The sequence below is a fragment of the Nyctibius grandis genome, chromosome 7 (assembly GCF_013368605.1).
Source record: "Nyctibius grandis isolate bNycGra1 chromosome 7, bNycGra1.pri, whole genome shotgun sequence".
In the NCBI taxonomy this organism is placed as follows: domain Eukaryota; kingdom Metazoa; phylum Chordata; class Aves; order Nyctibiiformes; family Nyctibiidae; genus Nyctibius; species Nyctibius grandis.
The window spans coordinates 202,908-216,990 of record NC_090664.1 but is presented as its reverse complement, the minus strand read 5'-3'; the positions used below and the strand labels follow the sequence as shown (position 1 = coordinate 216,990).

At 40.0% G+C, this 14,083-nt stretch overlaps 1 protein-coding gene across 2 annotated transcripts in view; it reads right to left on the bottom strand.

Moving 5' to 3' along the window:
• Nucleotides 1–7,638, bottom strand: part of TRAK1 (trafficking kinesin protein 1) — a 109,579-nt gene extending 101,941 nt beyond the window's left edge. For both annotated transcript variants that reach the window (XM_068405354.1, XM_068405355.1), the window contains exon 1: nucleotides 7,535–7,638. In XM_068405354.1, the coding sequence (XP_068261455.1) occupies nucleotides 7,535–7,620 (86 nt within the window). In that variant the 5' untranslated portion in view covers nucleotides 7,621–7,638. The remainder of the gene's footprint in view (nucleotides 1–7,534) is intronic.
• Between the last annotated feature and the right edge of the window lie 6,445 nt (nucleotides 7,639–14,083).

The window sequence follows — 14,083 nt, the reverse complement described above, 5'->3', positions numbered from 1 at the left end:
ATATCAGGTAGATGACACTACCCTGGTATGAAGAGATAGTAGTTGGAACACATAAAACCTAACAATAAACAGCAAAAAGAGAGATGGCTAATCTTTCAGAGATGGCTAATCTTTCAGAGATGGCTAATCTTTCACTTCAGCATGGCCACAAACCTTCGATTGCATAGAATATTATTTTATGAAACACTGGAGCAACTGACACAGCCTACCTTATCTTTGGTGTCCCCACAGCAATGAAATGCACATCACTGAAATGTTTCTGCTATGTGGCAGCGTTCCCAGGTATGTCATTTAGAGAAGTATCAAACAGCTTTGAATTCCATTTTAAATTCTCTACCTGCAGATTTCATTTGCAAAGATAAACATGAAAGTGAAGAAAAACACATTCACTCAGCCATGCACATGGAGACTGAAACACTGTGAATTACTTTTGACTTTAGCACTAAAACAAACACCACATTAAAAATAAGAAAAAGTTGGAAAGGAGGAAGGGGAAAAGTATAGCAGTGTATTTAGGAGAGTCTCACTAGCTATTCTGTCACCAGGAAAAAACAGCAGCTTTCCTGCCTTGAGTTCATAATGCAGCCCATAAACTTCTGAACTGGTGGGCCCTCTTGTGCTTTGTGCAATTTTTCTACCTCAGTTGTCTTTTTGTGTAATCGTTCTGTGAATAAAATAGATCAAAACGAAGCTCACGAGTTTTTTTTAAATAGCAAATTTTAAATATTAAAAAGCTGCCTGTAGCTGAGTATCATGGTCAAATTAAAGGTTCCACAATTTATAACAATTTCCTTTTCCAGTGGCATTGTTGTCTGCATCGCCCTTCCCTGGTTACTGTACAATCAGGAAAAAAGTCTTGCATATAAGCAAATGCGGTGTACAAATCATCCTATATCCCACTACAGCAGCCTTCCAGTACCTGAAGGGCCTACAGGAAAGCAGGAGAGGGACGTTTTACAAGGGCATGGAGTGACAGGACGATGGGGAACAGCTTTAAACAGAAAGAGGGTAGATTTAGATCACATACCATGAAGAAATTCTTTCCTATGAGGGTGGTGAGACACTGGCCCAGGTTGCCCAGAGAAGCTGTGGCTGCCCCCTCCCTGGCAGTGTTCAAGGCCAGGTTGGATGGGGCTTGGAGCAACCTGGTCTAGTGGAAGGTGTCCCTGCCCGTGGTAGGGGGTTGGAACTAGATGATCTTTAAGGTCCCTTCCAACACAAACCATTCTGTGATTCTATATTCCAAACTGCCTCAGGTGAGAGCCCTTCCGCTAACACAGTGAAGAGCAGCACTTCTCAGATTCACTCTACTTAAAAGGTGTCAAGATGCTCAGAGCCAGGCAGCCTTTGAACATCATCACAAGGAAAAAGGAAGTTTCCCCCATACAATTCTACCCATTTCCCTCGGTAACACAGAGGTTATTCCAGCTGAATGCAAGCAAACAAACCTAAGAAATGTGCCTTTTCTCTGCAAGTTACCAGGAAATAACAACATAGTCAAAAATAGACAAAACGGATGGGAATGAAAGGTACTTTTTTCCCCCCTTCCCATTGCAAACCATTGGCAGCTCCCTTTTACAGCTGCCAGGACTCTGTCCCCCAGTGACTCTAAGAGTCTAACCAGACTGCTAAAAATAGCTTCTCAACTACAAGACATGTACATTATCAGCGGAAAACATTTCTGCAGACCTAGTAACAGCCCCACAGCTCGGTCTGATGACATGAGAGACTGAAGAGGCAGACTAAAGAGCGGTTTGTCAAGTCAGGGAGGCCTTTACTGCATGCCCGTCCATGCCCATCACAGACAGAACATTTCTTTTTCTCCACGTGATAGATACTTTACAGGCAATCTCAAAAAATTGTACTGAAATTCTTTTTTGCATTATAAGTAACGCTGACTGTAAAATCTGAATATGCTACAAACACATTAATAATCTGAAGTACACTTAAATATATATTAGTTTGCAATTCAGCAATCTTCCACGATTGTTTCTCTGGAGGAATTTATAAGCAACATGTGATAACGTATGTGACATTTTCTAGGCAAGTGCAACGCTCTCAACACTCAAAGTTATTTTTCTCACTATAAACCAGTAATAAAACAGAGGGATTAAAAGGCTTGCTCAGGTCACTTCTGTACGGATACCTGTGTTGTGGGTTCTGTTGCTTCCCTGCATGCTATGATCACTACAGGAAAAATGCACGTGAGACCCTCCACTACCCAAAGTTTGGAGCTACAGAATTAAAGGTCAGTCAGAGTCTCAAAAAGGTACACAAGGCATGTTTCCATCAAGCCTTGAGAAGGGAGAACAATTTTGATAGCACTTCATGAAATGTTTTAACACCAAAAATACCTACTTGCTTGTTCCTTTCTATCTCTAGAACCAAGTTCTCTACTTCAACAGCTAGAATTTAATGGAATAAGGGATTGATGTTCAAAAAATTGTACATAAAAACACGTGGTTTGCATCTTGGGAGGTAGCTGTAACAAAACCTACTTCTGATACAAATGAGTCAGAGATTGAGGCTGTCCTTTGCATAGATGTTCACTCAAAAACTTGACATGGCAGTTTCTTGTCAGTAGCAATGCAATATTGTTCAATAAAGACAAAATATAAATACTTTCCTCCTTCCCCCTTCAAAAAGGTAGTTTTATGCTAATCAATAGATTCTAATTACTTTTAAATTATGGTAAATGCAAATGTAACAGAGACATGACAAGTAGGTCATCTTCAGACGTTGCATAAAACGGTGTTCTGCACTGTATAACTATGCTTAAGTGCCATCCAAACTTTTCAAGACTTCTTAAAAAAACCTTCTTGACCCACAGCATCTATATTTGAGATTTTTTTTAACTAAAAAGGAAGTTGCCATCTCTCAGAAAGACACAGAAAAAGTTAGCAAGACTTCGAAACTTCATACACAAAACTGTCCTCCCTGTATAGACCACGAACTTCTGCAATCACCACTCGCTGCTACTAGAGGACGATACCGTGACCTACTCAGACTGGATGGAACAACAGAGTTCTTGGGTCACGACAGCAAAAACTCTGGAACACACGACAAAGAGCCTTGGTCTGACTCGTATTCTCAGCCTTATTCTATATGGTTCATAGAAGTCAGCTTTGTTCACAGAGAATTTAAGTACTGAAACATTCACCAACATAAAAGGTTTTTAAACAGGAAGGTGTGCTATTTACTCCACCTCTGCTTTTGCAAGGATGTTGAGGTATTTTAATTCTTCGCGTGGAAGACAACAGTAGCTTTCATAATCATACCTCCCAAACTGAACCTCTGGTTATGAAGTTATAGATCCATAAGCACAGTTACATGTCATAAACTGTGATTGCATTAAGGGCTGTAATTTTAACAAGTCTCAGACTGGTATCAACACCACCTACTCCAGGCGTTCAACACATGCTTCACAAGCATTTTTCCCTTGTACAGTTAAACTCCCCAGCTGCTTCCAGACCAACAGTACGATTTTACACTAAAAAAATTCCTGTGCAGAGTTGAAGTGATGCTTGAAAGCATCAATTTTTTTAAAGTAGATTTATAGTGTGGGTTTTTCCTAAGCTTAATGTAGATCTTAGCAAAGCAGAACTTTCCATGGCTACTGTAAACATACAGGGAATCCATTTGTCCATTTGTTTTTCCCATGACACTTTCGTCAGAGGGCAAGTCACCTCAGTTACACTATGACCTCCCTCCTGATGTTATGTTAATGACCACACCAGAAACAAGAAGTTTTCTGAACCAAGTTAAAAATTACTGTGCTGTTGATGTAATAGCTACAACTTGAAGTTACAGCATTGGGAAACATGCAAGTAAACTAGTACTGAGGCATAACTTAAAAAAAAAAAAAGGGAAAAAGATGAGAAAGCCCAGTGAACTTGCATCTTTCTTTAAGAGGCAGAGAAAATCGAAGAATTTCCCTGATCTAAAACCTCAGCCATTTCAAGACAAACACTTAAACTGAAGTTTGTTTTCTTTTACATTGGAAAGCGGGCAATGAAAGGGTGAGGCGTCTGAATTAACTTACCTGCCTTCCTCTCAACTTAGAGACACAAATTTTCCCTACCACATTCATTGTCTCTCTCACCACTTCAAAAACTTCACTTAAGGGAAGAAGAGGAAAAGCCAGGTTCAAAAGTCACCAACTCTTCTCATGAAGCTGAAGAAAATCCTGACCAGAGCCACTACTTGTTCCACCCTCCCAGTCAAAGTTATCAGGAGCAATACCAAATAAGTTTACTGAAGACTCCACTGAAAACTGGCTAAACCAGAACAAGTATCAGAAGGCTGATTTTCCTTCGCTCTCCCTGGTACAGTCAGGTGTAGTTGTGCAGTAACAGTTGCCAGGGTACTGCGTTTCCCGAGAACAGAGTGGGGTTAGGGGAGGCAAGCAAAAAACCAACCTGGCCAGGAAGAAATAAAAATAAGCAAAGTCTCTTATATCAACACACGTCTAAATTAGAGTTTCCACATGATATCTGAGCTATCTATATAAAGCCTCTCCAGCCAGTCTTCCACTAAATTAAGCTCTTGAGTGGCTTAAAGTTCACATGATTTTTAGAGCCTAACTAGGCAGCTATTCTTTCTGCATCTCCTGTATTGAAAGTTCCTTTGTCGGCTATGATTTTCAACTTCAGTTCCAGCTCCCTGATGAAACCTTACATGCATGAACTCAAATGACAACAGGAAGCACGTTTCATCCCTTCTAGAGAAAAAGGATTTCAGAATGAGGTGGGATCAAAGGGAACAGCATCACAGTTGATGAGGAAATAGTTTCAATATTTAAAAATCTAACATGGAAACCACAAGGTGAAATACACTCCTATTGCTTCTCATCCTCAGGTTTTCCCAGTAATTCCTGTACAGCCCACGATGACTAGTAATGATGTGAAGGCAAGCTGTACTGCTCTAAAAAGTCACATATCCACTCAGTCTTTAATTTCATATCTGAAACGAGTTGTCTCAGAGTAATTCCAACCAAAATCCTAGTTAGGAAGGCTAGTAAATGTATTATAAATTAGTCCCAATATTTTCAGTTCTGTTTAAAGTCTTAATTAAGATTAAGTTATTCTGTTTTCTGGCTAGTCTGCAAAGACTGCAAGTTTTAGTACAGACCTACCCTTTGCTTTTAGCTAAGCTCCCTTCACTTAGAAGGAGTAAAGAAGAAATAAAAGTCTTGAAAATATTTCTGATTTTAACATGTTCCTTCAAAAAGGCTTTCTCCACAAGAACTGAAAATTGCTCAACACCTGTGCAAAGCAGGTGTTCCTCCATATTTTGGAGACAAATAAAGAAAGTGGGGACAAATTCTGAACCACTCTGTGATGAATATAAGCGCCTCACTGGAAGCAGACTCAATGGAAAGAAACAAGAAGTGTGGGTAAGTTAAACTAACAAGGAGAATACAAACTCTTTGAATTCACTCTACCTTTATGTTCTTTACCAGGTGGTGAAACAGGAATTTACAAGAGGAAAAAGTGGGCCATATGAAACTGAACAAGAAAAATCCATCAGATATATTTCACTCAAGAACACTTTAGATTTTTTTAGTCTAATCCCTGTGGACAAGGGCTCCTACTAGAACTTAAGTGCCCTTTGGTCACATTGTAATCCTACCTGAACTAGTGGGGACAGAGGAGGAGGAAAGTAAAGAGAGCTAACAAGAAGGGTATTCTTTCTGTCTGATATGAACCCCATCTCTTTCCAACTACGGTTACACTCCCATAATTTGCAAAGTCACGTTACAGATGCTAACAACTCTACAAAAATGTCTCATTTCCTTCCCTTTGCTTTCCTACAATAGTCTAAAACCAGCTGTATCACTGACATTTGAGTGTTAAGGATATCAGGTATTGCAGGTAGGGGCAGTCCAACGCATTTTTATAAAGTTTTAAAATGTAAAGCTTCTGATTAAGAAATGTCAGCTTCCTTCAAGTCAGTCAATCACAGAGCAAGGGACAGCTATGGGCATTGTTCCAAAGCTAAAAAGCTCCCAGCCATGGAAAGGCCCTTTAAACTACTTTGGCTCAGAGATGAAATGGCTTTTGTAACAAAGAGCATGTGAAAAATAAAGTTAAACTTGATTTCTTGTTTCAACTTGATTAGAAACAGTTGCAAATTTTTTTTTACAAATTCACTAGATGTACTCATTCTTCTAACAGAGTTCAGACACAGCCAAGTTATGGAGTAGTAAAAAGAATCAGTAAATTATAAAGAGTTGTTCCTCATTTGATTATAGCAGTGAAGACTATTACATTAAAATTCATTGGTAAGCAAACAAATTCTCAGTAACAATGTTGGGGGGTAGATCTAAACAGCTTTCTCACCTTCCAGCCACCAGAACACAAGCACGTAACTGTAATATTTCAAAGCCATCAAGATTTTTAAAAATCATTCTTAAAAAAAAGTTCTATGAAGAAAATAGTTCATACCATCCACAATTCATGCATTAATTTTTAACCATTTTGCTTTTTCCTGTTTTAAAGTTCTGGTTTCAAATTTAAATAGAGATAAGAAAAGCAAACTCAAACCATATCCAGAAAATAATCTTAATAAAATGATGACATCCCCAGCACAAGTTATCTTGTGTTCCAAAGGAAACACTCACATCTAAGCTCCTTATATTGTAGGAATTTCCATTTTAACAACAGAATGAAGTCCAGGATACCAGTGAGACAGGCATCACTAATAGCACACTTCAGCAAGTAGGCTTAAAGTTACCCAAGTATCGATCAGCATATATAAAGATTAATACACATGGCATATAAATATTAACACATTTCCTGCCTCTGATGCTCCAGGATTGCCAATAGAAAAATCAATGACAAATTAATTGTCCTATGAATATAGGACAACATGAGTATCCCAAGTAACTGCAATTTCTTTGCAGCCAAACTGTTCTCTGCAGAACTGTGCAAGTAATTCAGCTTGCACCAGTTGGCCTTGCTCCCACCAAAGCACTTGTTTAATAATAATATCACGACTTAAGATACCTGATGCCCAAAGCAGTTCCATCTGTAACCTTATAAATATTAGCTATCTCAAAAAAAACAACTTATGGTGGCAGCATTTTAAATAACACGGCATTTGACTAGGACTTGAGGTAGTGAGGGAGAAAGCAGCCACAGAGAACAGTGATCCTCGATCCATTCGAGCACAGCACACTGTCATGCCCGACTTCTGCACATCCAAGCATGAGCCTTTCCCCCTGCCCCACCAGAACGAAATCTGCACCGGACAACGCCACGGCAGCTCAGCTCAGCGTTATCTGCGAAAGGGGCCAGGCAGCATTAGGGAGCGCAACAGCTGAAAAACAGCATTCAACTAAACTGCAGAGCAAGGGAATCTGAAAAGTACTAAAGCAGCATTTGCCATGTTCCCTTCCTTTGTCTGAGCTAATTTAAAACACGGCTAGCAATGCCTCCGCACGCCCACTACATACATGCTACATTCAAAGCTAAGCTCTAAGAGACACAAACAGTGTCAGGGGATTACCGCTCCATAGCGGCCACTGCTGTACCTGGTTTTCAACTCTTTTTGCTCGTGATCATCTGCATAACATTCTTCCTTTCTTGAGCCTCCTTTCCCCCTCCGGAATTTCACCATTTGGCTAGCAGGCTCGCTTTAAGTGTCGCTTCTATTTGCGTTTCCCCACACGAACAGTTCCTGATGCCGTAAGGTCATTTGAATGCAATTGTAACTTTGGCTCACGCACAAGTTTCCTCGCCCTCTCTTGGCAGAGCAGTTACACAAACTACCAAACTGAGTCAAAAAGGGTTAGACTACTCCTCTCTTCAGTCTGCTGCTTTAAAACTTTCAAGTGTATTTTACAATATCTACATTCTTAACCATATCCAAAATCTTCAGTCTGAGCACAGAGCAGTATAGACAACTGTATGCAAACATCCCCTTCTGGACAGAAAAGATGTTAGCACATCTCTTCCTCTTAAACATCACATAGAAAGTATAAACAGGGAAGCGTATACCATCATGAAAACGCTACAAATTGTTTCCAGAGTCTTCACAAAAATAGTAAGATTCATCTATAGAATAAAATTAGCGCAGCACTTTAAAACTGCATACATTTCAAAAGACTAAGCCTTTCTGCTGCGAGTCTTGAAACACTGATGAGAACAGAGCTATGAGCTCACCTGCAATCACACAAGTACTTCCACAAATTAAATCCCATTTTGCTGAAACTATCCTCCAAAGCAAAGCCAGTCACAAACTTTGCCCTCCTCAAACCTGCATTTTTATATAGTGCATGAGCTCTCACCTCAGCAAGCTTTGAGTTTTAAGAATTTGGAAATAATTTATCATTCCTCAAGAAAACTGTTGAGCAATTTCCCTTCTTAATTTCTCCTCCAAGACAGATCACAGCAGCCCTTCTCACACAGCCTCCTATCTCCTCACATTTGGGACAAGTTTGCAATTGTAGCCACCTTCTCCCAGCAGCAATTCTCTTTCTGGACCGATTCAACTCTCAGTGTCAAAACAAAGGATGCATAAACATTGTCTTCCAAGGGTAAGTCTGCACCAACGATAAACTTTTTGATCTTGGTAGATATGAAATGCAACTCCCTCCCTGCAAAACCTCTCCAAAACCAGATGTTCCTTCAGTCAAAATAAAGGATAATGAAATTTTAAGCATTTCTCATCTGATCTTGCTTATTAGAAGTTACCTTCCTACTCGTGTCTATCTAGATTTGTAAAAAGTTCAACTGTAATTATTCAAAAGGCTCACACCTACATCGATGGTTATTTACAGGGCTTCCTCTTGCATGAAGCTTTTGGGTGCTGACAACCCAACTCTGATCAAAAGAAGATTCCTCATTTTGGACTGTCTTCTTCCTATATGAATCCTTTATACTCACGCATGTTTTCAGATTGATTTGCATTCAATCACCTCATCATTCTTCACTTCAAGACTGAGTGAGCATAACTGTATGCCTGGATGATGTCCAGCCTTTAAGCTACAAAACCTGTCATTTCCTTTATCAGTGTAGCTGCAGATATTCCCAGTGCTTTTTCACACCACTGTTCTCCTGCTTCACAGCAGTCCTGACTCATAGTTTTAACATACTCAAGTGCAAGAACTGTTATGACTATCAGGCTGTGATTACCGAAGACTGAAATTCACCATACGGTAAACGGTGGATTTGATGAGGTAAGAAGTACAGCAGCAGGCCTTCAGCAATCAGTATCTGTTAAAAGACAATCCAGAACCAACATTCCCAGCAATATGCAAATACAGCATTTACTCCTTTAAAGGCTGAAATTTCAGAGAAAAATGTTCCTTTTTCACCAACATGCAGAACTAAGAAGAAAGATTTCCTGTTCCTATGCTTTGTGTACAAGTTGGGACTTCCACAGATGTTTCCCTGAAATCACAGCAGACAGAGTATCTTGTGAAAATCCATCTTTGTTTTCATTCATTTTTGCAGTTACAAAATTTACTTTTTCTGAGAATTGAGAATTTTTCAACCAACATTTTTCTTTTAGATCTCCAACGAGTCCATGTAATTGCCATCTTCCATCTGTCTTGCCCATGCATCTTTAGCAGCAGGAAGATTTGCTGGCACTATAATCAACAACGAACTGACAGTAAGCTTATTTATCCTTTGCCAGACTATATCACTGTTAAATATTCAGTGAGATAAATTAGGATTTAACTCTACAGCTGACTGGCTACTAAACCTTGTACAGATCTCCTTAGGTTTATTATTTGGCAAAGTTTATTCTGAAACACAAGTCATTGCTTTGTATGCAACTGTGGATGCGAATCACCAGATCAATAGAACTCACACTTTCAAGGCATTCTCCTCCATTCCCATTTAAATAATTGATTTGTTGTTAAATAAAGGAATCATCAACCATTCATCTGACTTTAACGTGGGGAAAAGTAGTTTCCATCAAGATACTCTGTTGAGCAGCACCTGGGTAAGATGTTACTGAATGATCATGCCCCCCTCCTTTTTTTTTTTTTTAAACAAAAAAGAAGAGGCATTTATAAATCCCAAAGCACGTTTTACTTAAGATACTTGCAGTACTTGCCGTGAGATTCAATTCTCACAGAAGTGCAATCAGCTCAGCTCCTGACGGACGGGAAGACAAAAAGATAACAATGAAAGGAAAAACAGCAAACGACAGATTTGGACACCTGAGCGTTACCCCAGATTTTGAAAAATATCAACACAGGACCTTTATAAGCAAACAGTTACTTGGTGCTGTTTACATACAGATTTTTTTTAGGAAGAGTCACCTTTCCAATACTAGAAGATCTCCAAAGCCTCAAGGCATTAACTAGATGTCTCCTGCCTACCATAAAACTTTATGCCACCCCAGCAGGAACAATCCAGTACTGCACAACCTCCATCATCCATCTACTTACACGGCGTAGCCTCAACACTGCCTGCTCCGCAGGGGTACTGCAGAGGTACGTGAAGTAACTCAGGTTTACAGTCTGGCACACCTATTCTTTGATAGTTCATTTGCTATGGGAAAAAAAAACAATCAACCAAACAAAACCCCCCCTCAGAACTAAGCGTACATGCAAAGCATAAAACGTATTGATTTCCTTTACCTGCAATGTATTCCAACTCAACGTTACTCAACTATTTTATTTGGTAAGTTTGTAACATAACTTTCACTACCATCTCACCTTGGTGGTCAGGAACGAAAAGGTCCTGTCTTTTTAAAAATAATCTAAAGAGAACTTAGAGGAAGGGAACAGCTGTCTGTGCTAATAACTAGGGTTGTTTTATTAATGCAAGCTAACAAAAATTTGTCCTTTGTAGAACTGCTATTATGCACAGTGGGTGTAATGATCCAAACTGAAGTGACAGGCCAAGAAAGTTTACAGAGAAAAGTGTGGATCATTTTTCCAGTGAAGAATATCCCCTACACCGCCCTTTCACACCCACCCAAGCAAATATGCCTTCAATCCAAAATCCTTCCCCTGCCACTTCTCTGAAAACACTGTATGTAGGCAGGATAAATTATTATTCAGAACTAGAACATTTGGAATGTGTCTCAGCTTTTCAGATACCCAGGCACAGTCAGTAAACAGCAGATTATTCTCTCAGCAAAGGGGGAGAGTAGTAGACTCTCTTAATATTAAAAGCATAAAATAAGTTATGTGTCTACTATAAGGAAGCTATAACCCACAATACAGACAAAGTTCAGAATTAATTTAGAAAGATTTAAGAACTTGCAAAAATAGGATTGAGCATTCTAACACAGGAACTGTTTCCACTTTCCTCCTTGTCTAATGCACATTTGTGGTCTAGTATTAAAAAAAGTTAAAAGCAATTCAACCTCAGAAATAAGAATAAAACAAAAGCAGCTTGTTCCCCAGATAGTCCTTTTCTGCCCTGACAATCCTACACCACAAACCAGCAACCACCCCCCAAACACACACACGGAGGAAAAACACTCATGCCTTTTACCAGTCTGCAGAATATAGACAGAAAAAGCTCTCAGGCCAGAAGTAGAAAGCAACAGGTAACAAAACATCACCCCATGCCTCAGCTGTGTGTGGTACCCCTATGACAGTACCCGTCTCACCTGCACTGACAAGCTACACAAAAAGGTCGTGCAGCTGAATTCACCTGTTCCGGACACCAGCAGGGAAGGTTTTACTGGGAGCAAACCAAACCAAACAAAGAAACCCTGAAGCCTCCTCCCCACCTGTCCTCCTTCTTTACACACAGTGCGCTTACTACACAAGACAGTAGTAGCTGCAAGTATCTCTCCACATGATGCCTCAAGTAAATAAGTGCTTACCAGTTTGAATCAACCACTATGGCTCATTCTTCATATTTAAAGATGGAAAGAACAAGTTCTTTCTTACTCTGAAGTGTGCAAGCTTTCTTCCAACTCATGCTCAGGTTTTACAACATACACCAGCATGAGCAATGCATTAAGTTTACATTTAAAAGGAACATTACCATTCAGTATTAATGTGGAAGGACAGATGTAGAAGACAAGCAATGATGCTTACTCAGTGTGTCTGAATGAAAATGGCTCTTAAGGAAAAGAGGAAAGAAAGAAACTTTAATGATTATTTATTAGAGAATTCAGCATATGTTTGGTAGACTTACACAGGCACCCATGCCAGGGACCTGCAGGGGCTGGCTGAGGAACAGAGACCAGCGCCAGGTACAGCCAGCCTGCGGGACGGGGCAGCAGCTGCAGAAGACTGCATCGGGCTGTCCGTACCTCTGCCTCCACCCAGGCGCGAGCCTGCTGTTCCACATGGCAAACAGGTACTAAGGACTGCATGGCTTTTTTCTGAAATCAGTTTAAAGACAAACAGCACAAACTGAATAGATTGTCAGCTGGTTTTAAATAAGAATTGGCTCGGTGTCATCCTGATTATGCTAGAAGCCCCCAAAACAGTGTCAGTAGAAAAGCAGAAAGAGTACATGTGCTATCCCTCCCTCAGGCCCAAACTCCCTCTGCTTCCAAATCTGTTACTACATACTGCTTCTAACTATTAAACCCAAAACATTTCAGAATAGATACTAGATTAAAAGTAAGGATAAATATTTGATATTTATGCTTTCACCCATAATTCCACAAAAAGTTGAGATACGTGTGCTTTTGGGGACAGATAACTTACAGGAGCACTCAGTTGCTACTCGTATTTTAACATCACTGAAGACAAATCCAACAAGCTCCTGTATGCCTCTGGGCAGCACAACCCTTTGCTCAGCTTGCACCTGCTAATCCAAAACACCACACCGATTTATTCGTTTTTTCAAATGTCACCCCCTAACCATCAGGACTGTAAGGCTGAGTTTACGTAGCAGTCAAGTCAACCAAAGGTCCAGTTCTGCCCTCAGTTACAGCCTAGTCTAAATTTAAATTCCAGTTAGTACAGCTGTGCTACTTTGGATTTACACAACAGTAACAGTACAATACAGTAGAATATAAAACTGAAAGCCAGGAACTAAAAGACAATTTAAATTAACGTTTTGGCCAACTGCTTAAGTTGAAACTGTTTAGTTGGTTGTGACTTGTAAACACAAAGCCCCCACCAAGAAAAGTAGCCCTATCAGTGAGGCAAGCTAAACTAAATTACTTATACTCCAACAATTCGATCTAACCACACATACCCACAGAACATCTAACCTCTCCGTCTGACAGCCCAGTGTTGTATTCAGATATGGCACCACTTAATTATGAACTGGATTGCCAGAAGAGAATAGGACAGTTAACTTACTGCTGTATAATGAGCATGCTGTTGTTAGTTGTGAATACATTCACTGTACTCATTAAATCAGGAGGCGCTGGCGTTCTGAATACATCATTAAAAGGATCCAGGAATGCTGCTGCTTTGTTCAGCCTGACCACATGCTCTGCTTGACAGTTGGAAAACGAGCAAGAAATGTGAGTCCCTTCCTGTTGGACCTGAAGATCTAATTTTAAACTAGGAGGAGGGAGAGAGAGTGGGAGATCTGCTTCTTCAGAGCTTCACTCACAACACAAGTTAGTTCTCTTTTTATTGCTGACTCAAAGCAATAACATGCTCAGTACTGTAAGATATCAACCAAAAGAAGTGTAAAGCTTGGGGGAAAGGCAGGGATATTTAAAAAAAAACACATAAAATCACAGCCCATCCTTAATATACGCAAGGAGCAGGAGTGGGCATTAATATATCAACTTGTCAATAAGCAAAATGAACCTTCACAAAACAAATACACACCTGCCCCTAACATGGCAGTTCCCACACTATTTACAATATATTGATTAAGGCTGAAGAGGGGGTGAAATTGGCTAGTAGGCTCCTGTACATTCACACAGGAGAGATTTAGAACATACGTTCAGTGAGAGGATGAGATTTTCATCTGTCAAGGGTTGATCCATCTACCCACAAAGATACACACCCACATGAGAATCTGCATGTCTGAAGCATTCTAGAGTTACAGAGAAATTAAAACGTAACTGGCAGCTGTGTAGCTTGAACCCATTGCATGGAAGAGTGTTCTGCCAAAAGACCTATGTGAACCAGCATCACTGGTGGCATCACGGGAACTGCAGAGAATCCTGGAAGTTAAGATTTAAC